Source organism: Triticum urartu, chromosome 1A (assembly GCF_056163025.1).
Source record: "Triticum urartu cultivar PI428250 chromosome 1A, HENAU_Tu73, whole genome shotgun sequence".
In the NCBI taxonomy this organism is placed as follows: Eukaryota; Viridiplantae; Streptophyta; class Magnoliopsida; order Poales; family Poaceae; genus Triticum; species Triticum urartu.
Window position 1 is genome coordinate 339308546 of NC_141873.1, and position 26464 is coordinate 339335009.

Genomic DNA, 26464 nt, shown 5'->3' on the forward strand with positions numbered 1-26464 from the left:
AGGCCTGAGTATGGCTTCCCTGCAAAACATTTGCGTTAGTGCGACTCAGGTGAGTCCTCTGTCTGTATGAAGCCTTTGGACCGTATGAAGCCTGTGGTCTGGGGTTTGTCTTCTTCACCTGTGGTGTCATGATGACATTCACAGGAAGATTCTCCAAACACCTTTTCGGCACCCAGATCTTCTTCATAGGCGGTCCATTCCTGCAGTTAGTACCAATATACCTGGCAAACACTTCACCATTCTGATTCTTAAACATTTTATAGTTTGCATCAAAGGATTCATCAATAACAATGGGATTAGCACAAGTGAAGCCAGATAGGGTGGATGGATCCGCTGAAGGTTCCTTTACAGCAACCCATGTGGTTTTGGGGTACTGCTCAGGTTTCCAGTAAGAGCCATCAACATTCATTTTCCTTTCGAACCCAACACCCTCTTTCCTAGGGTTTCGGTTCAGGATCTGCCTTTTGAGGACATCACATAGTGTCTGATGCCCTTTGAGACTTTTGTACATCCTGTTTCAAGCAGTGTCTTCAACCTGGCATTCTCATCAGCAATAGCAGTGGTATCCTCAGCAGAAGGGTTAGTTACCACATCAACAGTTGAAGATATTGCAATAGTAGCAGCAGTAGAACATTCAGCAACAGAAGTAGCGTTATCACGCTCAATGCATTTAAGACATGGTGGTTCAAATCCTTCCTGAGCTGAACTGATCTTTTCAGCGCGAAGTGACTCGTTTTCCTTTTGAAGATCTTCATGAGCCGCTCTCAATTTCTCAAGATCTTGCTTCCTTTTAAGATAATCATAAGAAAGCCTTTCATGAGTTGTTGAGAGCGTTTCATGACGACTTTCAAGTTCCTCATACTTAACGTGGAGATTTTTTATGTCTTCAATTAAGGACTGAGATCGAGTCATTTCAGCGTCTAACAGATCATCGCTTTTGTCTAACAGTTTTTGAATGTGTTCCAGAGCTTTCTGTTGTTCAGTTGCAATTTTAGCAAGTGTTTTGTAGCTGGGTTTGGAACCACAATCAGAGTCATCGTCACTAGATGTTTTATAGTGAGTAGTGCATGTGTTTACCTTGGCACCGCGTGCCATGAAGCAGTAGGAAGGAGCGGAGTAGTCCTTGTCATTTGCATCGGTGTCGATGATGAAGTCATTGTCTTCAGTGTTGAAGATGGACTTGGCAACGTATGCTGTAGCCAGACTCGCAACACCAGAATCGGGCTCCTCCTCAGACCCCACCTCCGCCTCCTCAGAAGCGGACTCCTCCTCAGAATCCATTTCCTTGCGAACAAATGCACGTGCCTTGCCAGATGAGCTCTTCTTGTGTGATGAAGACTTGGAGGAAGACTTGGAAGAAGACTTTCAGTATTTCTTCTTCTTCTTGTCGTTAGAGTCATACTCCTTGCTCTTCTTCTTCTTGTTGTTCTCATTGTCCCACTGTGGACACTCAGAGATGTAGTGGCCAGGTTTCTTGCACTTGTGACATGTTCTCTTCTTGTAGTCATGAGCAGAAGCTTCATCATTCCTTGAGCTTGATCGTGAAGACTTTCTGAAGCCTTTCTTCTTGGTGAATTTTTGGAACTTCTTCACGAGCATAGCAAGCTCCTTTCCAATGTCTTCAGGATCATCAGAACTGCTGTGAGATTCTTCTTCAGATGAGGAGACAACCTTTGCCTTCAAGGCAAGAGTTCGCCCATAGTTGGGACCATAGATGTCTCTTTTCTCAGAAAGTTGAAACTCGTGTGTGTTGAGCCTCTCAAGTATGTCAGACGGATCGAGTGTCTTGAAATCAGGACGTTCTTGAATCATCAGGGCTAGGGTGTCAAACGAACTGTCAAGTGATCTCAGGAGTGTCTTGACGACTTCATGCTTGGTGATCTCAGTAGCGCCGAGGGCTTGAAGCTCATTTGTGATGTCAGTGAGTCGATCAAACGTGAGCTGGACATTCTCATTGTCATTTCTCTTGAAGCGGTTGAAGAGGTTGCGAAGGACACTGATTCTCTGATCTCTCTGGGTTGAGACGCCTTCGTTGACCTTGGAGAGCTAGTCCCAGACTAGCTTAGATGTTTCCAAAGCACTCACACGGCCATACTGTCCTTTGGTCAGATGACCACAGATGATATTCTTGGCAGTAGAGTCCAGTTGAACGAACTTCTTGACATCAGCAACAGTGACACCTTCTCCAGCCTTGGGAACGCCGTTCTTGACGACATACCATAGGTCAACATCAATGGCTCCTTTCCTACAGTCAGATTCTTCTTCAGATGAGGAAACATCTTTTGCCTTCAAGGCGCGAGTTCGGCCATAGTTGGGACCGTAGATATCTCTTTTCTTAGAAAGTTGAAACTCATGTGTGTTGAGCCTTTCAAGTATATCAGACGGATCGAGTGTCTTGAAGTCAGGGCGTTTTCTAATCATCAGTGCTAGGGTGTCAAACGAGCTGTCAAGTGATCTCAGGAGTGTCTTGACAATTTCATGCTTGGTGATCTCAGTAGCGTCGAGAGCTTGAAGCTCATTTGTGATGTCAGTGAGGCGATCAAACATGAGCTGAACATTCTCATTGTCGTTTCTCTTGAAGCGGTTGAAGAGGTTGTGAAGGACACTGATCCTTTGATCTCTTTGGGTTGAGATGCCTTCGTTGTCCTTGGAGAGCCAGTCCCAGACTAGCTTCGATGTTTCTAGAGCACTCACATGGCCATACTGCCCTTTGGTCAGATGACCACAGATGATGTTCTTGGCAGTGGAATCGAGTTGAACGAACTTCTTGACATCAGCAGCGGTGACTGAAAGTGCGTTATATCGACTAGAGGGGGGGTGAATAGGTGATTTTTATGAAAGTCTTCAAAACATGGAAGTTTCGAAGACAAATGATAGAAATGAACCTATTACCATGCAGCGGAACGTAGACTACACTAGGCAGACCACAGCCAAGTATTCAATGAAGTGAAACTACAATGACTAATAGCAGCTAGGCAGTAAGGATCAGGTACACAGTGAAGACAAATAGATAATGCAAATAGGCACTGACTTCACAAGAGCCAACTGTAAATAAAGAGATGGGAAGGATAGAACCAGTGTGCGTGATGAAGACAAAGGTTTGGTAGACCAGTTCCAGCTGCGGTGACAGTTGTACGTCTGGTTAGGGCGGATAGGTATTTAAACCTGAGGACACTCAGTCCCGGACACTTAGTCCTGAACACGCAGCTCAGGACACTTAGTCCTCACCGTATTCCCCTTGAGCTAAGGTCACACAGACCTCGCCCAATCACTCTGGTAAGTCTTCAAGGTAGACTTCCAAACCTTCACAGACTTCGTTCACCGGCGATCCACAATGACTCTTGGATGCTCAGAACGCGACGCCTAACCGGCTGGAGGATTCACAGTCCTCAAGTGTAATAAGTCTTCAGATCACATAGACAGGAAGACTTAAGTGATGCCAAACACTCTTTGGCTCTGGGTGTTTAGGGCTTTATCCTCGCAAGGAATTCTCTCTCAAAAGCTTCGAGGTGGGTTGCTCTCAAACGACAAAAGCCGTACTCTAACTCTGAGCAGCCCACCGTTTATGGTTGTAGGGGGTGGGCTATTTATAGCCACTAGGCAACCCGACCTGATTTGTCCGAAATGACCCTGGGTCACTAAGGAACTGACACGTGTTCCAACGGTCAGATTTCAAACACACACAGAAACTTTACTTGGGCTACAAGCAAAGCTGACTTATCCAACTCTGGACAAGATTTGCTCTCATAGTCTTCACTCGAAGATATAGGATTTTGGTTAAGCATCACTTCAGTCATTCTGACTGGTTCTCTTGGACCCCACTTAACAGTACGGTGGTTCCTATGACTCAACAAAGAAAAACAAAGAACAACGAAACTGCTAAGTCTTTGCGCTCCATAGTCTTCACACGATGTCTTCTCTTGTCATAGTCTTCAATGTGAATGTCTTCACATACCACCTTTGACTTCAATGTCTTCATACATTTTTAGGGGTCATCTCTGGTAGGAAAACCGAATCAATGAGGGACTTCTACCTGTGTTATCCTGCAATTCTCACAAACACGTTAGTCCCTCAACTAGGTTTATCGTCAATACTCCAAAACCAACTATGGGTGGCACTAGATGCACTTACAGTGACACCTTCACCAGCCTTGGGAACGCCATTCTTGACGACATACCAGAGGTCGACATCAATGGCTTCAAGATGCATGCACATCTTATTCTTCCAGTAGGGATATTCAGTTCCATCGAAGACGGGGCACGCAACGGAGACTTTGATTATCCCTGCAGTCGACATAGCTAAAACTCCAGGTGGTTAAACCGAATCACACAGAACAAGGGAGTACCTTGCTCTGAAACCAATTGAAAGTGCTAGTTATCGACTAGAGGGGGTGAATAGGCGATTTTTATGAAAGTCTTCAAAACATGGGAGTTTCGAAGACAAACGATAGAAATGAACCTATAACCATGCAGCGGAAGGTAGACTACACTAGACAAGCCATAGTCAAGTATTCAATGAAGTGAGAGCACGAAGACTAATAGCAGCTAGGCAGTACAGATCAGGATGGAAGATAGTATGAAACCAATCAGAACAAACAGTCACACAGTGAAGACAAATGGACAATGCAAATAGGTAATGACTTCATAAAGGGGTGGCACTAGATGCACTTACAGAACCAATATGAGCATCCAGGTTCCGCTATTGGTTATTGACTAGAGATGAGTCTCGGTCATGTCTACATAGTTCTCGAACCCATAGGGTCCGCACGCTTAACGTTCTGTGACGATTTGTATTATGAGTTATGTGATTTGATGACCGAAGTTTGTTCGGAGTCCCGGATGAGATCGGGGACATGACGAGGAGTCTCGAAATGGTTGAGACATAAAGATCGATATATTGGAAGGCTATATTCGGACATCGGAAAGGTTCCGAGTGATTCGGGTATTTTTCGGAGTACCGGAGAGTTACGAGAATTCGTATTGGGCCTTAATGGGCCATACGGGAAAGGAGAGAAAGGCCTCAAGGGTGGTCGCGCCCCTTCCCCATGGATTGGTCCGAATTGGACTAGGGAAAGGGGGCGCCCCCTTCCTTCCTTCTCCTTCTCCCTTCCCTTTTTCCTATTCCATGTGGGAGGTGGAATCCTACTAGGACTATGGAGTCCTAGTAGGACTCCACACTTTGGGCGCGCCCTATCAGGGCCGGCCTCCTCCCTCCATCCTTTATATACGTGGCCAGGTGCACCCCATAGACACACAAGTTGATCATTGATCCCTTAGCCGTGTGTGGTGCCCCCCTCCACCATAATCCACCTCGGTCATATCATCGTAGTGCTTAGGCGAAGCCCCGCGACGGTAGCATCATCATCACCGTCATCACATTGTCGTGCTGACGAAGCTCTCCCTCGACACTCAGCTAGATCGAGAGTTCGTGGGACGTCACTGAGCTGAACGTGTGCAGATCACGGAGGTGTCATACTTTGGGTACTAGGATTGGTCGATCGTGAAGGCGTACGACTACATCAACCGCGTTGTCATAACGCTTCCGCTTACGGTCTACGAGGGTACGTGGACAACACTCTTCCCCTCTCATTGTTATGCATCACCATGATCTTGCGTGTGCATAAGATTTTTTTTTTGAAATTACTACGTTCCCTAACAAATAAGTGTTGGCATAAGCCATGGTGCACGCAGTATAGCCAGAACCTCAAGGAGCATTTGGTAGCGGAGAAGTAAATCGCGGCCGCGCGCGCGGATGAGGTCGCGATGGCTGCCATTCGTGCCGACCCCTAGATCTTGGAGGAGCACCTCGCCGTCGAGGCCACCGTTGACGCCTCGCACGCCGACGCTGCAACGCGGTCGGCTACTTTAAACGACAGTTCGTGGCGTTTTCTCGAGGCCACTGTTGGTGCCTTCGACGAAGACTACGAGGTGTTTTCTCAACGTGCACGTGCTTACCTCATCTCGAGAGCCAGCAGGTTGGTGCCCGGAGCGACTCAGGAAACTCACCACTACAACTAGGGCACCCACGATGCGGAGGCCTCGCCCTCTTCCATGTCCAAGGAGCCAATAGTCGTTCATATCTCTGACAATGAGGAGTAGCTTGTCTTATTAGCTCACTATAAGGACCGATGTTCAGTTTGCTAGCTACTGCCTTTCCTTAACAAATTCTAGTGAATTGTGCTATCTACTTTTACCATGCAATCTTCTGCTATAGTGTATATGGTCTATATGTCGTGCAATGTGGTGTTTAATTAACTGCTTGGTTCAATTCTGCAAATGTGATGTTCAATTCTTCAGGATGCAATATTTCCAAGTTGTTAAGCATGCTTGGTTTGGTTAACTGTCTGATCTTCTATTAGGAGTATGTTATATTGTTCAATTGGTGTTTAGTTAACTGCTTGGTTCATTTGTTGTGGATTGGTTCACTTGTTGTGGTGTTTAGTTAAGTGTTTGGTTCAATTCTGCAATGCGATGTTCAATTGTTGTGGCTGCATTTTGTTATTGTATACCATGTGAGGAATAAATTGAATTTGGCTGTACTAAATACATGAGAAACAAATACAATTGCTATATTTCCAAGTTGTTGAGCATGCTTGGTTTGCTTAACTGTCTGATCTTCTATTAGGAGTATATTATATTATGCAATGTGGTGCTCAATTAACGTTTGGTTTATTTGTTCTGGTGTTTAGTTAACTGCTTGGTTCAATTCTGCAATCCGATGTTCAATTGTTGTGGCTGCATACTCTTATTGTATACCATGTGAGGAATAAATCAAATTTGGTTGTACTAAATGTCACATCCCTAGCTAGTCACTGCTTGTCCTTGCATCAATCTTCTTGCATCATGTTTTAAATTATGAAAGTTGAATTGGGGAAAGTGGAAAGCCTTAGAAATCATTTCTAAAAATGATCAAATTAAAAAATTGCTTCAAATAAACCCAAGAAATTGTTCCTGTTCATTTCTGAAAATATTGGCAAGAGGTAAAATTCAAACCAATATTTTTGGAATCATAGGAATATTTATTTGGGTCTTTGAATTAAGTCAATACTTATTTGAATTGGAGATGTAAATTCCTATAAATACTTTTATAACTCTAATAATTCTGAAAACTTGTGAGTGGCTCTGAATATGTTGTATCAGGCCACATGATAATTTTCAGAAGCTACAAAAATGATTTGGTTTAGAAACTAAATCAAAATAGAGGAATAAAAATAGAAAACAGTAAGAGAAATAGAAAAACAGAGAGAGCTGACCTGGCCTCACCTGTGTAGCCCACCAGAGAGGCCGGCCCACCACTGTAGCAACCCAGCTGGGCAAACTTAGCCCAGCCCACCACCACAGCCGCCACCGTCTTCAACCTCTTGCCAGTAGGTAGGAGGGCGTGTGCCCGACGTGCCCGCCCACGCGCCTGGCCACGTCCTGCTTCCCGTCGCTGCCCCGACGCCCAGGACGTCGCCACGCACCCCCTAGCCCCTCTCGCTCACTCCCTCGAGCTCATCCCCCTCCTCTGTTCTCTCTCTCACACGCACCCGAGTACGCCCATCGCCGCGGCTCACCGTAGACGCAGCCACCGCCTCCCCCGCGCCTCTCCGACGTGTCCCCGTGCTCCGCCCCGACCCCCTCTTCCTCCTCACCGAGCCGCGTGACGCCGGAAGCCCTAAAACGCTGGCCACGCCGTCTCCTTCAACCTCGGTCCGCCGAGATCGCCGGCGACCGCACGCCGTCACCAACCCGTCCCCGAGCCCACCGAGCTGCTCTACGTGACCCCAGTGAGCTCCTGCTCCGAATCCCCCTCCTCCCCGCCATTATTTCAAGCTCAAACCGCCGACTCCTTGCTGACCGAGCTCAACGCCGCTCGGGCTCGTCGCCGGCGCCGCTCCGATGCCCATTTGGTCGCGCCAACATGCCAAACGACGCCGCCGCATCGCGTAGTGCCTTGCCCGCGCTTTAGTTCGCGTGTTTGCTCGCTGCCGTCGCTTTCCCATGCACAGCCGAACTCCGGCCACCGCTGTCGAGCTCGCCGGCGTCGTTTACGGCGTCCCCGTGTCCAGCAACTTGCACCACTGGATGCGGCAGCTCCCCAGCTTCACGTAGATGGCCTCCGCCGTCATTCTGGTCGCCAGAGTGCAAATCCCGCACCCTCCACTGCGTCTGCTACCGCCGCTGGCTAAACGCCGGCGCGTTAGCCCCAGTTGACCAAGGGGTTTGACCTCCCCTGGCTCAATGGCAGGTGGGGCCGCCCTGCTAACTAACCTAGATTAGGATTAACTAAACCTAGCTAATTTAGCTTAGCTACTGACATGCGGGCCCCGCCCGGCTAACTAAGTTAGTTAGGGCTAATCCTATTTAGGTTAGTTAGGTTAGTCGCTGACTAGTGGGCCCTGCCCAGTTAGTTAGGGCTAACTAACTTAGTTGACTGGGTCACTGACCAGTGGGTCCCACTGGTCAGGTTTGACCTGGTCGACGCCTTTGACCTGCTGACGTCACCCTGACGTCATGCTGACGCAGTATATGCTTCTGGGATTTTAAATAAGTCAGAAATGATTTATTTATTTTCAGAAAATACCCAAAACTTCTAAAAATCATAGAAATTCAACCATAACTCCAAATGAAATAAATTATATATGAAAAATGATCAGAAAAATCCAATCTATCCATCTGTACCATTTTTATGCATGTTAGAAAAACTTATGGCTGTTGTTTAGGCCAAATCATATAAATGGCATTTAAACCCTCACATATGGAGTTTGAATTGAACCTAGGGTTCAAACCAACTCCATCTAACATGTTGCTAGTTGCATTAGCTCAAAACACAGCATATTGACATGTTATGATCATGCATCATATTGTGCATTGCATTAATTGAATGTTGTTTATGTTCCCTTGCCAGTAATTGTCCCCTCTCGATAGAGGTGGTTCCGACGACGTGATCGATGACTCCGATTAAGAGCTATATTATCTTCAGAAGTGACAGGCAAGCAAAACCCCCTTGTTCATTCCGATACAATCCCACTCTCTTGCTCCTGCTCTTTTATTGCATTAGGACAACAACGATTCAACTGTTACATGCTACGGTAGTTGAACCCCTTTCCTCTACATGACATGTCATTGCCACAGTAAATAGATGAAACCCACTAGCATGAGTAGGAGTTGTTTGAGCCCTGATGTGCCTACTCATTCATGCTTGTTTGTCATGCCTACTATTGCATAAAGTTGTGTTGGGTCTGATTCATCGGGAATGAATTAGAATGGTGATGAACATGTCCTACTGTGTGTGAGCTAAGTGTGTGAACACGATTTGGTAAAGGTAGCGGTGAGAGGCCATGTAGGAGTACATGGTGGGTTGTCTCATTGAAACCGTTCTTAGGAACTGAGTTCTGTGTCTGTGATCCATGAACAGCTACTACCACTCATTGGGATCCTTAATTGACCCTCTCGGCTTCTTAATCACCCTAGTACTCTGTCCAGGAGTTGCAACTAGTTTCTGGTGTTTGTAGGTTATGTGTTGGCGGCCGTGCGTAGCGCTGACCCTAGGGGTGGGCTATGATGCGGTAGATACACCGTGGCACGGTGTACCGGGCGCCCGTTTGGTGTCTCAGGAACCCTGTTCACATCGTTCGGGGCCGTATGTGGAAACCTCGGCCGGACTCCTTGCGGATGGAACCTGGATAGGCGATAAACCTGGACTAGAGACTTGAGTGTTTAGGTAGGCCGTGGCCGAAACCCTCGTTGGGCTTCCGCTTGAAGGTTGCCGAGTACATGTCGTGTAAACGACGGTAAGTGGTGGGAGCGTGTGTGAAGAAGTACACCCCTGCGGGGTTATCATTATCTATTTGAATAGCCGGATTCCTCGGATATGGAAACTTGGACCCCTTGCATAGTTCATAGACAAGTGAAAGTGGATACTCTAAAACCCGCAAGATAAGTGTGAGTACTATGGATGGCGTTCTCGTAGGGAGACGGGAGCGGATCCATAGTGGTGTATTGATATGGTGAATATGTGGACTCGTGTGCGCCACCTCAAAAGAGGTACTTGTAGTCGTAGTTTAAGATAGCCACCGAGTCAAAGCTGGCTTGCTGCAGTTAAACTCCACCCCCCCCCTTTGTTGATACCGATGCATATGTAGCTAGTTCTGATGTAAGTCTTGCTGTGTACTTTTGTACTCATGTTTGCTTAATTTATGTTTTGCAAAGAGACTTCAGTCTCGCTAGTAGTTTCGCGTGGACTTCGACGTTTATCTTGATACCTCAGCTACGATCTTGTGCCCTCGGCAGGATCTGGTAGATAGTCAGGCTTCTCGGCCTTTTCATTTGGTAGATGTCTGTACTCAGACATGTTAAGCTTCCGCATGTGCTTTGACTTGTATGCTCTGAATGTTGGGTCATGAGACCCATGTTTGTAATATCTCACTCCTTGGAGCCTATGAATAAATACTTGAGTCATAGAGTTATGTTGTGATGCCATGTTGTATTTACACATATCGAGCATATTGTGTGTATGATTGAAATGCTTGGTATGTGTGGGATCCGACAATCTAGTTGTTTATCCTTGGTAGCCTCTCTTATGGGGAAATGTAGTTAGTGCTTCCATGAGCCATAGTAGTCCGCTACAGCCCAGTTCACCGGAGTCCTGCTAGCCCAGCACTACTGCTCAGGACACTTGACCGTCCGGCATGTGTTTCACTTCGTTCCTGTGTCTGTCCCTTCGGGGAAATGTCACGCGGTGACATCCGGAGTCCTGCCTAGCCTGCTACAGCCCGGGTTCCTGGAGTCCTGTTAACCTAGTGCTACAGCCCGGATTCACACGCTGCTGACCGACATGCTCGATGTGATTCATGTATGCATGTCCCCATAGGTTGGTGCTGCTTTGGTTTCACGACTACCCATGTCGGCCCGGGTTCTCTGTCATATGGATGCTAGCGACACTATCATATACGTGAGCCAAAAGGCGCATATGGTCACGGGCCATGGTAAGGCGACACCCGTGGGAATACCGTGCGTGAGGCCGCAAAGTGATATGAGGTGTTACCGGCTAGATTGATGTGACTTGGAATCGGGGTCCTGACAGCTTTGGTATCAGAGCCTGACTGCCTGTAGGATTACCAAGCCAAGCTGGTCGAAGTTGAGTCTAGAAATGCTTTAGTTATATAAGGGAATTGATTGTGGATGGGAACGTAAGGCTCTTTTACTCCTTATCCTCATGACCTTCTGATCTGAGTCATCTTATCTTTTCTACGGGGTTAAGAACTAGGCTTATCTTCTATCTCTCAGGATGACGTGTTACTAAACCGTAGTTGCCTAGGACTGTTGAGTTCAAGCCTCAGTTCAGTTCCTACTACTTCCATATGTCATAGCTGGCCTCAGAACTCTGATATTGTGATGTTGAGTGGTTGTGCCACAATTTTTTGCAGGATGTCTCAAATCTTTTTGAGCATTTATAGCCGTTATGCTGTCCGAGTCATCCCAGGTTTCTAAACAATCTGATGCATTTGTAAATTCCTTCTTCCCGTTTTCGATGTTCCTTTTGTCAGAATAAGCACACTAACAGGTGCATTGAGGTACTCTATTGCCTCGTTTATAGGTTGGAGCTATTATTATGACCCTAGGTGTTTTAGGGAGTCACCTAGTGATCTAGCCATGTTTTGTATCCCCAGTGTGTGATTCTGGCCATTATTCTCGGAAGCATCCCGTGATGCCATGTAGTAGTAGGTATTCTATTCATGGGTTCTTGAACCCGAGATTCACCCTACTTACCTCATGTTGATAGTGTTGCTAGTTCCTTTAGGATATTAGTAACCTTTGCGATAGTCCTCGAGGTCCGTGGTACAACGTTCTCCAATACCATGAACCAATATGGCAGGAGTTCTCTTGAACCAAAAGATCACAACCAGAATGCTCTTGATGAGTTCTCCATTCTACATCGTGAATCTGCTAGTTCTACCTTTCTGCATGGGTTATCCGGAAGAAATGTTGAGCTTTGCTCGACATACTAATCTATGCATCCACAACTCAGAAAATTATATGCCTTTGCGTTGTCTCTCCTTAGTTGTATTCTGACCCCCGTCTATCAATTGATAGTCAGGAGTAGTCGTGCACTCCTGTTCAAGAATGCCTCTTATTCTTGTGGTCCGTCAATCCATTCTATTCCGGAATGACTGGGAGAAACAAACTCCAGTACCTCATCCATATCTAGGATTGGGTCAAAGTAGTTGTATTCCACAGATCAAAATGACAATCCAGTTTTTGTTCTGTTCTACCTTGGGGTATTACCATCTTATATCAAGAATGTCGTGAGAATTGCACCAACTCTTATGAATTCTTGACGCAGTGATACCTTTTGCCACCATCGTTCATTCCTCGGTCTCCGTGTTATTGTAACCTGAATACCGACAAGTGAATTGTGATGTGAGAAATTAATACTTCTAGCAACCATGTTGCTTAGTAGTAAATGGACAATAGTTTCATGCTTAGCGTGTTGGTTATTGAATCATCATTCTAAGATAGGCTGTGCTACCTAGTCCTTATTTCTGGTGCACTCTTCGATCAATGAGTTAGGATTATTCAGTCCCTTGCTTATTTGATCATATCGTCTTGCTCTGAAAAGCAAGATTGTTCTCGAGCTTAGTACCATATCGGTGGTTCGTGATGTTTCGAAAATCTTCTCGAAAGTATTACCAGGTTGTCACCTGACTGCTATGTTGAGTTCGTGATCATGTTGTTTTTCCTCTAAACCACCCATTCTCCAAGAATCTGTGTTGGATATCCCTGAGCTAGTTGGTTGAGCTAGACAACAACTTGGAGAGCTGGAAGATAAAGCTTTGCTTAACTTAGTTCATCTCTAAGGGATATCTTCTGTGTGTGTGTGTTGAAGAAAGATGATATCTCCATTGATTGGCCCTCGTGATCAGTTGTTGGATCTATTGCCTTGTCAAAACTTTGACTTGAGTATGGGCTATTGTCAAGTCAAATTAGAACCAACGATGTTCGTAATGTTGTCTTACCCATGGATGATCCCTCGAGCATACACCATTACATCTTTTGGTCTGACCAATACTATCGCATTGTTCACATAATGGTGGAAGTCCAGTGCTATGGAAATTCCGATGAGTTGCTGTAGAGCCCATCAGCAGCATTTTGTCTTCCCCATGATTCATGTTGAACATCAACCTAGTGTTGAGAATTTTGTAAGCAATGCCTTCGTGTTCCGTTCATGAAGCTTATGCTTGGATGAAAGAAGTGACTTCCTCTAATTCATGTGTATTTGGTGCAATTTGCCGTCATGGATTCGAGAAAGATTGTTTTTGTTTCCTCTGGAATCTTCCCAAGTTAGTCATGCATATGTGCGAAGTACTCTATGGTTTGATAGGTTGGCCGCCTCCATTCTATATGTGTTTCCTAGAACACCAAGCCACTGATTGATTTGTTTAAGGAGAAGAAGTTCCTTCTTAAGAATCATGACTCTTATGTCAGGACTTCGTTATCCTCGATGACGGTTCCCCAACCTGAACTTGGTAGTATTTTATTATAAGACTACCACGTGGTCACGCTTGTCTCGGACAACGTGTTCACCTGTTTGTAGCAAAACCAGCTCATATTTTGGAGCTTACTACCTTAGTCCATTTCCCGAGAATCTCGTAACGTCCTTTTCATCGAATTGTGTTGCAAACTATCATTTTTCTTTCTAGACTCGATGAGTCTGGAATATCCTGACACCAACCAGATCTGAATCTCAGGTAGATATGATGGTTGGAACGTTTTCCCCAAGAACTATAATATTGGTCTCTGTGTAACCCGGTAAACTGGATGTCGTGGCTGACATACCCAGACGGAAGACCTAATATTGTAGTATCTTGATTGAAGAAGTTGGCCACCTCCCCATAAGGATTTTGTAGGATTTACTCAGAAGTTGTTCCTTATGGATCCTTTGTATTCCGAAGTCCGACCACTACTTGATGGCTATGTTGATGCTTTAAAGCATGACCATGGTAACCAGTACATCAAGGAGAACATTACAAGAGAAGTGCTAAATGTCTCTCGGTCAATCATCCAGATTTCGTTCCCTTGGCCTCGCTAAGGTGAAATCTGAGAAAGGGTTTTATTTCTATGCATCTGCATTGTCCATCACTATTCGTCAAGGTAGTAAGATGTGTTGCCAGGATCCTCGACTCGGATGTTGGTAGAACCTTGATGAATATGGAAATGCTCAAGTTCTTGAGAGCACGCGCAAGCAAAATCATCCCTTGCGTTGTCTTCAACAAGGTAGTTCACATCATCCATTCTAGCCCGAATATGTCATTCCTTCGAACTCCTTTAAACGATCCATTATGAATTGCCTCAGGCTGGTATGAAGAGTTTCAATGATCTATGGATCAAAAGTAATTCTTTTTTCCACTTAAAGGAATAATTCTACGAGTCACCTTCCCTAAGGTGCCCCGTTTTGGAATCATGGTGATTATTTCATCGCTATCTTGAGATCTTGCCCCACCCTCTTCAGCGTGGGATTTTTTTCCTACCAGTAGAACCTTGTCATCTACCCCTTTCCATCACTCCTGATGTGTGCTTTGCATCTCAGCTCGTGAGATGTATCTATGTCTCATTCCGTGAGTTGATCTTGAGTTGTTCGATCTTTGAGAAGATCGATCTCTGTAGAGCTTCATTCTGTCACCACCGTGCTGGACCAAGATCTCGAAGGCAAGGACATCAAGATCATTATGATGCAATGTATCAACAGCTACCAGAAGGGCAAATCGATCATGAGGATTGTGATAGTTTTGTGACCACCTTTTACCTTACCTCATGTCTTGAATCTCGGGACGAGATTCTTGTATAGTGGGGGTGAGTTGTCACATCCCTAGCTAGTCACTGCTTGTCCTTGCATCAATCTTCTTGCATCATGTTTTAAATTATGAAAGTTGAATTGGGGAAAGTGGAAAGCCTTAGAAATCATTTCTAAAAATGATCAACATTAAAAAATTGCTTCAAATAAACCCAAGAAAATGTTCCTGTTCATTTCTGAAAATATTGGCAAGAGGTAAAATTCAAACCAATATTTTTGGAATCACAGGAATATTTATTTGGGTCTTTGAATTAAGTCAATACTTATTTGAATTGGAGATATAAATTCCTATAAATACTTTTATAACTCCAATAATTCTGAAAACTTGTGAGTGGCTCTGAATATGTTGTATCAGGCCACATGATAATTTTCAGAAGCTACAAAAATGATTTGGTTTAGAAACTAAATCAAAACAGAGGAATAAAAATAGAAAATACTAAGAGAAATAGAAAAACAGAGAGAGCTGACCTGGCCTCACCTGTGTAGCCCACCAGAGAGGCCAGCCTACCACTGTAGCAGCCCAGCTAGGCAAAGTCAGCCCAGCCCACCACCACAGCCGCCATCGTCTTCAACCTCCTGCCGGTAGGCAGGAGGGCGTGTGCCCGACGCGCCCGCCCACGCGCCTGGCCATGTCCTGCTTCCCGTCGCTGCCCCGATGCCCAGGACGTCGCCACGCACCCCCTGGCCCCTCTCGCTCACTCCCTCGAGCTCATCCCCCTCCTCTTTTCTCTCTCTCCCGCACGCACCCGAGTACGCCCGTCGCCGCCGCTCGCCGTAGACGCAGCCACCGCCTCCCCCGCGCCTATCCGACGTGTCCCCGTGCTCCGCCCCGACCCCCTCTTCCTCCTCACCGAGCCGCGTGACGCCGGAAGCCCTAAAACTCTGGCCACGCCGTCTCCTTCAACCTCGGTCCGCCGAGATCGCCGGCGACCGCACGCCGTCACCAACCCGTCCCCGAGCCCACCGAGCTGCTCTACGTGACCCCAGTGAGCTCCTGCTCCGAATCCCCCTCCTCCCCGCCATTATTTCAAGCTCAAACTGCCGACTCCTTGCTGACCGAGCTCAACGCCGCTCGGGCTCGTTGTCGGCGCCGCTCCGATGCCCATTTGGTCGCGCCAACGTGCCAAACGACGCCGCCGCATCGCGTAGTGCCTTGCCCGCACTTCAGTTCGTGTGTTTGCTCGCTGCAGCCGCTTCCCGTGCACAGCCAAACTCCGGCCACCGCTGTCGAGCTTGCCGGCGTCGTTTACGGCGGCCCCGTGTCCAGCAACTTGCACCACTGGATGTGGCAGCTCCCCAGCTTCACGTAGATGGCCTCCGCCGTCATTCTGGTCGCCGGAGTGCAAATCCCGCGCCCTCCGCCGAGTCTGCTGCCGCCGGCGGCTAAACGCCGGCGCGTTAGCCCCAGTTAACCAAGGGGTTTGACCTCCCCTGGCTCAATGGCAGGTGGGGCCGCCCTGCTAACTAACCTAGATTAGGATTAACTAAACCTAGCTAATTTAGCTTAGCTACTGACATGCGGGCCCCGCCCGGCTAACTAAGTTAATTAGGGCTAATCCTATTTAGCTTAGTTAGGTTAGTCGCTGACTAGTGGGCCCAGCCCAGTTAGTTAGGGCTAACTAACTTAGTTAGTTGACTAGGTCACTGACCAGTGGGTCCCACTGGTCAGGTTTGACCTGGTCGACGCCTTTGACCTGCTGACGTCACCCCGACGTTATGCTGACGCAGTATATGCTTCTGGGATTTTAAATAAGTCAGAAACGATTTATTTATTTTCAGAAAATACCCAAAACTTCTAAAAATCATATAAATTCAACTGTAACTCCAAATGAAATAAATTATATATGAAAAATGATCAGAAAAATCCAATCTATCCATCTGTACCATTTTTATGCATGTTAGAACAACTTATGGCTGCTGTTTAGGCCAAATCATATAAATGGAATTTAAACCCTCACATATGGAGTTTGAATTGAACCTAGGGTTCAAACCAACTCCATTTAACATGTTGCTAGTTGCATTAGCTCAAAACACAGCATATTGACATGTCATGATCATGCATCATATTGTGCATTGCATTAATTGAATGTTGTTTATGTTCCCGTGCCGGTAATTGTCCCCTCTCGATAGACGTGGTTCCGACGACGTGATCGATGACACCGATGAAGAACTATATTATCTTCAGAAGTGACAGGCAAGCAAAACCCCCTTGTTCATTCCGATACAATCCCACTCTCTCGCTCCTGCTCTTTTATTGCATTAGGACAACAACGATTCAACTGTTACATGCTGCGGTAGTTGAACCCCTTTCCTCTGCATGACCTGTCATTGCCACAGTAAATAGATGAAACCCACTAGCATGAGTAGGAGTTGTTTGAGCCCTGATGTGCCTACTCATTCATGCTTGTTTGTCATGCCTGCTATTGCATAGAGTTGTGTCGGGTCTGATTCATCGGGAATGAATTATAATGGTGATGAACATGTCCTACTGTGTGTGAGCTAAGTGTGTGAACACGATTTGGTAAAGGTAGCGGTGAGAGGCCATGTAGGAGTACATGGTGGGTTGTCTCATTGAAACCGTTCTTAGGAACTGAGTTCTGTGTCTGTGATCCATGAACAGCTACTACCACTCATTGGGATCCTTAATTGACCCTCTCGGCTTCTTAATCACCCTAGTACTCTGTCCAGGAGTTGCAACTAGTTTCTGGTGTTTGTAGGTTATGTGTTGGCGGCGTGCGTAGCGCTGACCCTAGGGGTGGGCTATGATGCGGTAGATACACCGTGGCACGGTGTACCGGGCGCCCGTTTGGTGTCTCGGGAACCCTGTTCACATCGTTCGGGGCCGTATGTGGAAACCTCGGCCAGACTCCTTGCGGATGGAACCTGGATAGGCGATAAACCTGGACTAGAGACTTGAGTGTTTAGGTAGGCCGTGGCCGACACCCTTGTTGGGCTTCCGCTTGAAGGTTGCCGAGTACATGTCGTGTAAACGATGGTAAGTGGTGGGAGCGTGTGTGAAGAAGTACACCCCTGCAGGGTTATCATTATCTATTCGAATAGCCGGATTCCTCGGATATGGAAACTTGGACCCCTTGCATAGTTCATAGACAAGTGAAAGTGGATACTCTAAAACCCGCAAGATAAGCGTGAGTGCTATGGATGGCGTTCTCGTAGGGAGACGGGAGCGGATCCATAGTGGTGTATTGATATGGTGAATATGTGGACTCGTGTGCGCCACCTCAAAAGAGGTACTTGCAGTCGTAGTTTAAGATAGCCACTGAGTCAAAGTTGGCTTGCTACAGTTAAACTCCACCACCCCCCCCCCTTTGTTGATACCGATGCATATTAGCTAGTTCTGATGTAAGTCTTCCTGAGTACTTTTGTACTCACGTTTGCTTAATTTATGTTTTGCAGAGAGACTTCAGTCTCACTATTATTTTCGCGTGGACTTCGACGTTTAGCTTGATACCTCAGCTACGATCTTGTGCCCTATGCAGGATCTGGTAGATAGTCAGGCTTCTCAGCCTTTTTCATTTGGTAGATGTCTGTACTCAGACATGTTAAGCTTCCGCATGTGCTTTGACTTGTATGCTCTGAATGTTGGGTCATGAGACCCATGTTTGTAATATCTCGCTCCTCGGAGCCTATGAATAAATACTTGAGTCGTAGAGTTATGTTGTGATGCCATGTTGTATTTACACATATCGAGCATATTGTGTGTATGATTGAAATGCTTGGTATGTGTGGGATCCGACAATCTAGTTGTTTATCCTTGGCAGCCTCTCTTATGGGGAAATGTAGTCTAGTGCTTCCATGAGCCATAGTAGTCCGCTACAGCCCGGTTCACCGGAGTCCTGCTAGCCCAGCACTACTGCTCAGGACACTTGACTGGCCGGCATGTGTTTCACTTCGTTCCTATGTCTGTCCCTTCGGGGAAATGTCATGTGGTGACATCCGGAGTCCTGCCTAGCCTGCTACAGCTCGAGTTCCCGGAGTCTTGTTAGCCCAGTGCTACGGCCCGGATTCACACGCTGCTGACCGACATGCTCGATGTGATTCATGTATGCCTGTCCCCATAGGTTGGTGCCGCTTTGGGTTCACGACTAGCCATGTCGGCCCGGGTTCTCTGTCATATGGATGCTAGCGACACTATCATATATGTGAGCCAAAAGTCGCATACGGTCCCGGGCCATGGTAAGGCGACACCCGTGGGAATACCGTGCGTGAGGCCGCAAAGTGATATGAGGTGTTACCGGCTAGATCGATGTGACTTGGAATCGGGGTCCTGACACTAAATACATGAGATACAAATACAATTGCTATATTTCCAAGTTGTTAAGCATGCTTGGTTTGGTTAACTGTCTGATCTTCTATTAGGAGTATGTTATATTGTGCAATGTGGTGCTCAGTTAACGTTTGGTTCATTTGTTGTGGTGTTTAGTTAACTGCTTGGTTCAATTCTGCAATGCGATGTTCAATTGATGTGGCTGCATTCTGTTATTGTATACCATGTGAGGAATAAATCGAATTTGGCTGCACTTAATACATGAGAAACATATACAAGTGCTATATTTCCTAGTTCTTAATCATGCTTGGTTTGGATAAATGGGTTTTCCATGTGGCTTGAATTAATCTGCTGAATCTGCAATGTACTTATTTATCATCAACATATTTTACTGATAGCATGCGAACCCTTACTTAACCTGATGACTAATTACCTTACATGTGTTGCAGGGAAACGATGAGAAGCACTGAGGTTTACAAGATGGCACTAACTATTATACCTTGCCTTTTTGTATTCCTTTGCCCCATTTCCAATATAGAGAAGATATTTATGCACATCCTTGTTTTCAGGCTTCACTGATGATTACCTCTCAAACCACCTCTGTGGTTAGGAGGCGAGGAAAGTTTTCATACAACACGCATGGTTGAATATTGAAGTGTTCCTGAAGAGGTCGAAGGATGGACGGTCAATCATCCACATGCACTGGCCTAAAGTTGCAAAGACCTTCAATATGAATGAAGGCTCAATATTCGCCTTCCGCTTCAAAAGTTTTCCAAATGAGATGCATCTCTCTATGTACCGTCTATGATGCTAATTTTGAAAGGTTCTAGATGTTGCATGTGAAACTTGCTGCTGGTGCAGTTGTGTAATGGGGTAGCTGAGTGATGAAGCTATATCATGTTGTACTCCGATGTATTTCAATTATGAAATCCTGCTTCCTTAATATGGAAATGGAATATATTATGTGCTTAATATAAATGTCAATTAGATTAGTAAATGGATTATTAATAATAGGGCGATTAGCCCGCTAATTGGCCAATTAGCTTGCAAATTGGGTTTTCCTATTGCAAACGGTTAATGAGAAAACACCGTGGGCGATGACCTCAGGCAACGCACACAGTTTTTAGGAATAAACTGTGTTGGATCAATGAACAATCACACACGACATTCTCTTCAAAACTGTTTGCGTTACGCCACCTTGCGCAAACGTTTTCCTTGTAGTGACTGTGTGGGATGTATATAGAAAGGGAAACGTTTAGTGGTGACTGACTATGTGGGATGTACTTACGACCGGAAATGATTTCGCATGTATAATTGTATTTTTTGAGCACTACTGTATGTATTTCTGTATTAAAGTGCTCGCCGGTCGCACACGACCTCATTTTGCCGAGCGTGTGTGCCAGGAGGGCATATCCGCAATGGTTTCTGGGTCGTGTGGGAAGGACTCCCCTATCGCCCACACTCACTTGGAGACGGTTCTGAATGCCGTCGCGGAAAGGGGTTAAAACCCGTTTGTTCAGTACTGACGCGTACAGTGCCTTTCAAGTGCCAGATACAACCCGGTGACCGCTCTCTCATAGGGCGACGAGGAGAGGATCTCCGGGTAGGATTATGCTATGTGATCCTACTTGATGTTGTACTTGCTACTCTCTTCTACATGCTTCAAGATGGAGGTTGCCAGAAGCATAGTTTTTGATAGGACTAGCTATGCCTCTCTTATTCTGGCATTCTGCAGTTCAGTCCACATATACTACCCATTTCATTGATACCGATGCATATGTAGTGTAGATCCTTGTTTGCGAGTACTTTGGATGAGTACTCACGGTTCCTTTGCTATTTCTTTTCCCCCTTTTCCGGATATTGCGATCATATGATGGAGTCCAGAAGCCAGATGATCCCGAGGATGATTCTACGTGGAGTTCGACTTGGAGGAGTAGTTAGGAGGTCCCAGGCAGGAGGCCTTGCCTTTTCGATCATTGCTACTTTTGTGCTAGCCTTCTTAAGGCAATCTTGTTTAACTTATGCCTGTACTCAGATATTGTTGTTTTCGCTGACCCTTGTGTATTCAAGATTATGTATTCGAGCCCTCGAGGCCCATGGCTTGTAATATAAAGCTTGTATTGTTTTAATTTGTGCCTAGAGTTGTGTTGTAATATCTTCTCGTGAGTCCCTGATCTTGATCGTACACGTTTGCGTGTATGATTAGTGTACGGTCAAATCGGGGGTATCACAAGTTGGTATTAGAGCCGAGTGCCTATAGGAATCCCCCTTCCATACTCATTGGCCAAAGTTGAGTCTAGACATTGCAAAACATTTACTAACATGGTTGTGTGTCTTACGGGCCAACGTCGCTATTGGGTGGTATTAGCATCTTTTATTCCTTGTCCTTACTCTGCAATTCTGATCTCTTTTCTATTCGGGTTAAACAATTTTACTAACTCCAACTCTAGGTTCTCGTAACTACTTCCTCCCGGAGAGCCCCTTCATTCCATATGATCGCCTACTTCATCAGAAGACTTCAAAGATACTCTCTGATGTTCTCCCGAGAACTTGTGCTCATCGCTTTTGCAATTCCCTTCCACCGTCAACCCCTATGAAAAACTACATACACTTTCCATAAATACAAACATTCCCCGTTGCTCTTGTTATTACAAAATGCCCCCAAATACTCTCTGTTGTCCCGAGAATCCTTTGAGCTTACTATCATGTTGTTCTCTGCCACATGAATATCCCTACAGATAATTTCTCACACTTACCAGGGATTCGTTCATCCCCAGTTATTCAGGTGTTTTAAAAAAATCTAGATCGTGGCGGCCAATCTGGATCTCCCGAGACACGGCGCGCCCCACGGAAGCGGGCTGCCTCAGCTTCTGATAAATGATACTCTCTCCGTCTCATATTGTAAGACATTTTTTGCCACTAGTTTTTTCGCGAATACGCAAAAGCTTTGCCTATCATTGCATTGATAGAAGAAAAGAACAGCAACAGTTACAGGGTAGGTCTCACAAGCACGTACGCCAAGGGTGTGAGCGAGAACTACAAGGGCGCACGCACAAAGAGGGGATTGCGCGCCCCCTAAAAAGAAACTACGCAGGCGGGAGCATGTTGCTGAGCCCCTTGGCTCCGGCGGCGGCCCAGTTGCGGGCGTCTTCCTTGATGTCGTGCACGAGGAGCGGAATAGATGGGGTTGCTCCGTTGAAGACGCAAGCGTTTCTCGCCTTCTAGATACGCCACGCTGTGAGCAAGATGAGCGAGGCTAAACCGCGACGAAGGGCGGTGGGGGTGTCCTCGACGGACTGGGCAAACCAGTCACGAAAACACAGCCCGGGGTGGTAGAGGCATGTTAGGGACCCGGATCCAAGAAAGGACTTCGTGCCAGGTTTGCCTGGAGAAGACACAGCCCACGAGCAGGTGCGCCATGGTCTCGGGCTCCTGGTCGCAGAGGAGGCAGAGAGGGGCGTGGGTGAGGCCGTGGCGAGCAAGCCGGTCAGCAGTCCAGCATCGTCCCTGGAAGGCGAGCCAGATGAAGATCTTGATGCGTAGGGGTGCCCAGGATTTCCAGGTGAGGCGCCAGGAAGGCTCGATAGTAGAGCCGACGAACAGGGCTTTGTAGCATGACTTGGCGGAGTAGACACCACTCGGGGTCCAGTGCCAGGTGAGGGCGTCTGGTGAGGCGGAGAGCGTGACCTGATGGAGCCGCGTCCAAAGAATGACGTATTGAACGAGCCCCCCGGGGGAGAGATGGCCCTGCACGTCCTGGATCCAGGCACGGGAGGCAAGGCCCGCGGCCACGGTGCGGACCCTGCGAAGTCGGCGAGGGACGAGGGCGTGGAGAAGCGGAGCCAGCTCTGCGATGGAGAGCCCGTCGATCCAGTGGTCCTCCCAGAAAAGGCAGGTGGTGCCATCGCCGGTCGTCCAGGAGGTAGAAGCTCGAAAGATGGCCTTGACGACCGGGCTGCAAGGAATGTGAAGATGCTGCCAGGGGCGGGTGGGGTCCGTTTTGCGCAGCCAAAGCCATCGGGCTTGTAGGGCGTGGGCGGAACGCTGCAGATCGGGAATGCCAAGGCCGCCGCATGCCAAGGGGCGGCAAACCTTGGCCCAGCTGACGAGGCAGTGGCCTCCATTGGTGGTCTTCCGCCCTTGCCAGAGAAACGCACGGAGGAGGCGATTCACCTAGCGAAGGATGGAGGGGTGCAGAGACAAGGCGATCAGGATGTGCGTGGGCATCGCGCAGAACACGTGACGGAGGAGGGCCAAACGCTCGCCGCGGGAGAGCAAGGACGCCCACCATGGGGAGAGTTTTTTCTCCAGCTTTTCGACGAAGGGTTGGAGGGAAGAGGCAGTGATCTTTCGAATGGAAAGCGGGAGGCCAAGATATTTGGCGGGGAACTCGCCGATTGCGCACGGGAAGTGGTCGGAGATGGACCCACGGAGCTCGGGAGGGCACCGGATGGCGATGGCCGTGCATTTGGCAAGGTTGGTGCGAAGGCCGGAGGCGGTGCCGAACAGCTCAAGAATGCGGCGCACCGTGGAGAGGTCGCATTCGTCGGGATGGCAAAATAGCACGACGTCGTTCGTGTAGAGAGAGATGCTAGAGGCCATATGACGGTCAGTGAGACGGCGTAGGAGCCCCAGAGAGGTGGCGCGCTGGAAGAGACGGTTAAGGACGTCGATGACAATCACAAAGAGCATGGGGGACACGGGGTCGCCCTGGCGAAGCCCCTTGCAGTGCCGGATCGGAGGCCCTGGGAGCCCGTTGAGGAGCACCTTGGTGCTGGCCGTGGAGAGGAGGATGGAGGTCCAGTTGCGCCAGCGTGGACCGAAGCCCAGGTGCTGGAGCACCTCGAGGAGAGTAGGATGGAGGTCCAGTTTTTTGCCACTGGTGTAGCATCAAAAAAGTGTTGCATGCATTATGGACAGGGGGAGTAGCCGTTATGCGGGAGATATGGAGTTGCTCTGACTGTGAGGTCGTACCACAACCGTTTTTGAGAGCAAGGGGAGTCCACCCAATGAAATTCAGAGGGAAGATTGACGAGGAGATGGCACGACTGTGTGTAGGCCGCGTTCCGTAGTGAAATTCAGGCCTCGCCGACCTTTACACCATCGAGTGAAATTCAGTCCAATTGCAACTTTCATCCTTGACTCCAAGCCAATTAAAATAGGCCTCGACCGTGCAGACCCTCCTTTCATTTCTGGGTCCGCCACTATTGCCACCGTATGAATCCGGCGGCTACGAAGGATGGAGCTCGGGAGTAACCCTGCCTCTACGTCCATTGCTTCGTTCATCCAAGGAATTTTTGTGCACGCTCATTTTCCCTCCCCTGTACGACTGCTTTTCTCGTGGACTACGCTCTTCTTCCTCTGCATACCACACATAGGTTCTGCACAAGCAGTGATATTTTTTTTCTGGACCTCGTCCACGACTGCTCCACGGTAGAGCGTTGGTCATGCTCGTAGTCTTGCCCTTACCCACACGCAGGTGTAAACGTCAAAGCTAGACGAGCAACATACTGTAGTACCAATGACCACATCAACTCAAACGAGAAACGACATTTTCTTTTTGTGCAGACTACTCAAGTTGTGGTGGTTTTTCTCCACTGATGACGATGGACAGCAAATGCGAGGTCAACTCTTTTGGTTGAAGGCGTCACTGGCTGCAGTTGCCCGCTGCGTCGCCTTTCTTGATCTGGCCGCCCACTAAAGTGCAAAGCTGCCGTCCGAATATACGGATCAGACGAACAAAACATCCAAAACACTCCTCGGCTAGCCCACCTAAATGCCAACCAGTCCCTACCACTTCAATGATATTACGCGGAAACAGCCCCGAATTATATTATCTTCACAAACATAGATCCAAAAAGGACTGCACCTTGAGTAAATTATTTACTATAGTATAGCTTCGAAATGCAACACACGACCACGTCTTGGGAACCCCGGCCAAGACCGGCAGGATAGCATGGCTCCGTCGTCGCCATCGCCGGGACGAGACAGGAGATGGCTACGGCCTACGCGCGGACGGTACCGGCGTGTGTTGACCGGAACTTATCGCCGTTGACCCGTGCCCTCTTCTTGGCGTCGGCGGCCTCCGAGCTGCCAACCGAGTTCCCCGCCAACACCAAGCCACGGCGCCCGGTACCGTCCATGGGCACCGCGACCGCGCGCAATGCCCGTCGCCCCGTGACCGTCGGCGACGAGGACGACACGGAGAGCCCGGCCCGCTCGGCGGTGTGGTGCGCCGCAAAGTCGAGCTCCGTGGCGTCGCCCCCGCACAGCGCGGCGCCCGCGGCGACGAAGGAGGCGGGCCCGATGACGATCTTATCCGCCGCGTTGCGCCCGTTGTGCCATATGGAGAAGCAGTAGGTCGCCGAGCAGAGCATCGCGGCGACGGCCACGGTCAGGAGGTCCCCGCGCGCACACCACCTCCTGCCGGCGCCGGCGCGGCCTCTCGGCGAGCTAGCGCCCGGCATGGCCGAGCACGGGACGGGGAGAGAGAGGAGGAACCGGGAAGAGAAGCTACGAGGAGGAGGAGAGGAAAGGGAAGGCGCGCGCTCGGTGATGCGCGTGCGCAGATATAACTTTTCGTGGATATGGTCGAATGGGTATGTGTGTGGTGCACAGGGCCGGTCCTAAAATTTTGAGGACCCGGGGCGAACCTAAAATTCAGGGCCCTTTCATATACTTCCTTCATTGCAATGAATTTTTAGCCTTGAAATTTTCGATCTCAAGGCCCTTTCAAATATATTCCCTGCATTGCAATGAATTTTTAGCCCTGAAATTTTCGATCTCAGGGCCCTTTTAAATATACTCCCTCCATTGCAATCAACTTTTATTAAACTTCTTCTCAATACGAATACAACGGTTTGTTTTTTATTACATAGAACCCACATTTGGCTGGTCTAATTTATGGTAAAACTTCTTTTCAATATACTTTTTTTAGGGAATGGCAGCTGAGCAATCTATATATTATGAAGGAGAAAAAAATTACAAATAGTGTGTCACTGCCGAAATCTCCACGTATACTTAATCGTCATGATAACACAAAGCCCTAAAAAAATTGCCTCAAAACTTGAACAATCCAAGCTATATATATGCACGTATGCCGATAGAACATAGGAACTGATAAATTAAAGATATAATATAGAAGTACCTTAGATCGGTCAGTTCTCATCTCAATGATAACACGATGTGAATTTGCATCTAGCTTCGGCCGGAGGCGATCAACGGGCGTGCTTGTCCAGCGCCTAGAAACCAGAGAGCGGAGCGGAGTTCGTCGGACTACTGAACCCTAGCGGCGGCTCGTCCAGCTCCAGCAACTCGTCTCACGACCTGGAGCCTGGATCAGAT

General features: G+C 47.7%; 1 protein-coding gene across 1 annotated transcript; it reads right to left on the reverse strand.

The window, feature by feature from the left end:
* Positions 1-24927: 24927 nt before the first annotated feature.
* LOC125526491 (uncharacterized) lies at positions 24928-25697 on the reverse strand. The gene has a single exon (XM_087520679.1). The coding sequence runs from the start codon at positions 25585-25587 to the stop codon at positions 25126-25128; it is 462 nt and encodes a 153-aa protein (XP_087376805.1). The 5' UTR covers positions 25588-25697; the 3' UTR covers positions 24928-25125.
* Between the last annotated feature and the right edge of the window lie 767 nt (positions 25698-26464).

Bases quoted from the DNA above. Each gene is read 5' to 3' on its own strand.
- LOC125526491 (XM_087520679.1), bottom strand. From the start codon at position 25,587: ATGCCGGGCGCTAGCTCGCCGAGAGGCCGCGCCGGCGCCGGCAGGAGG.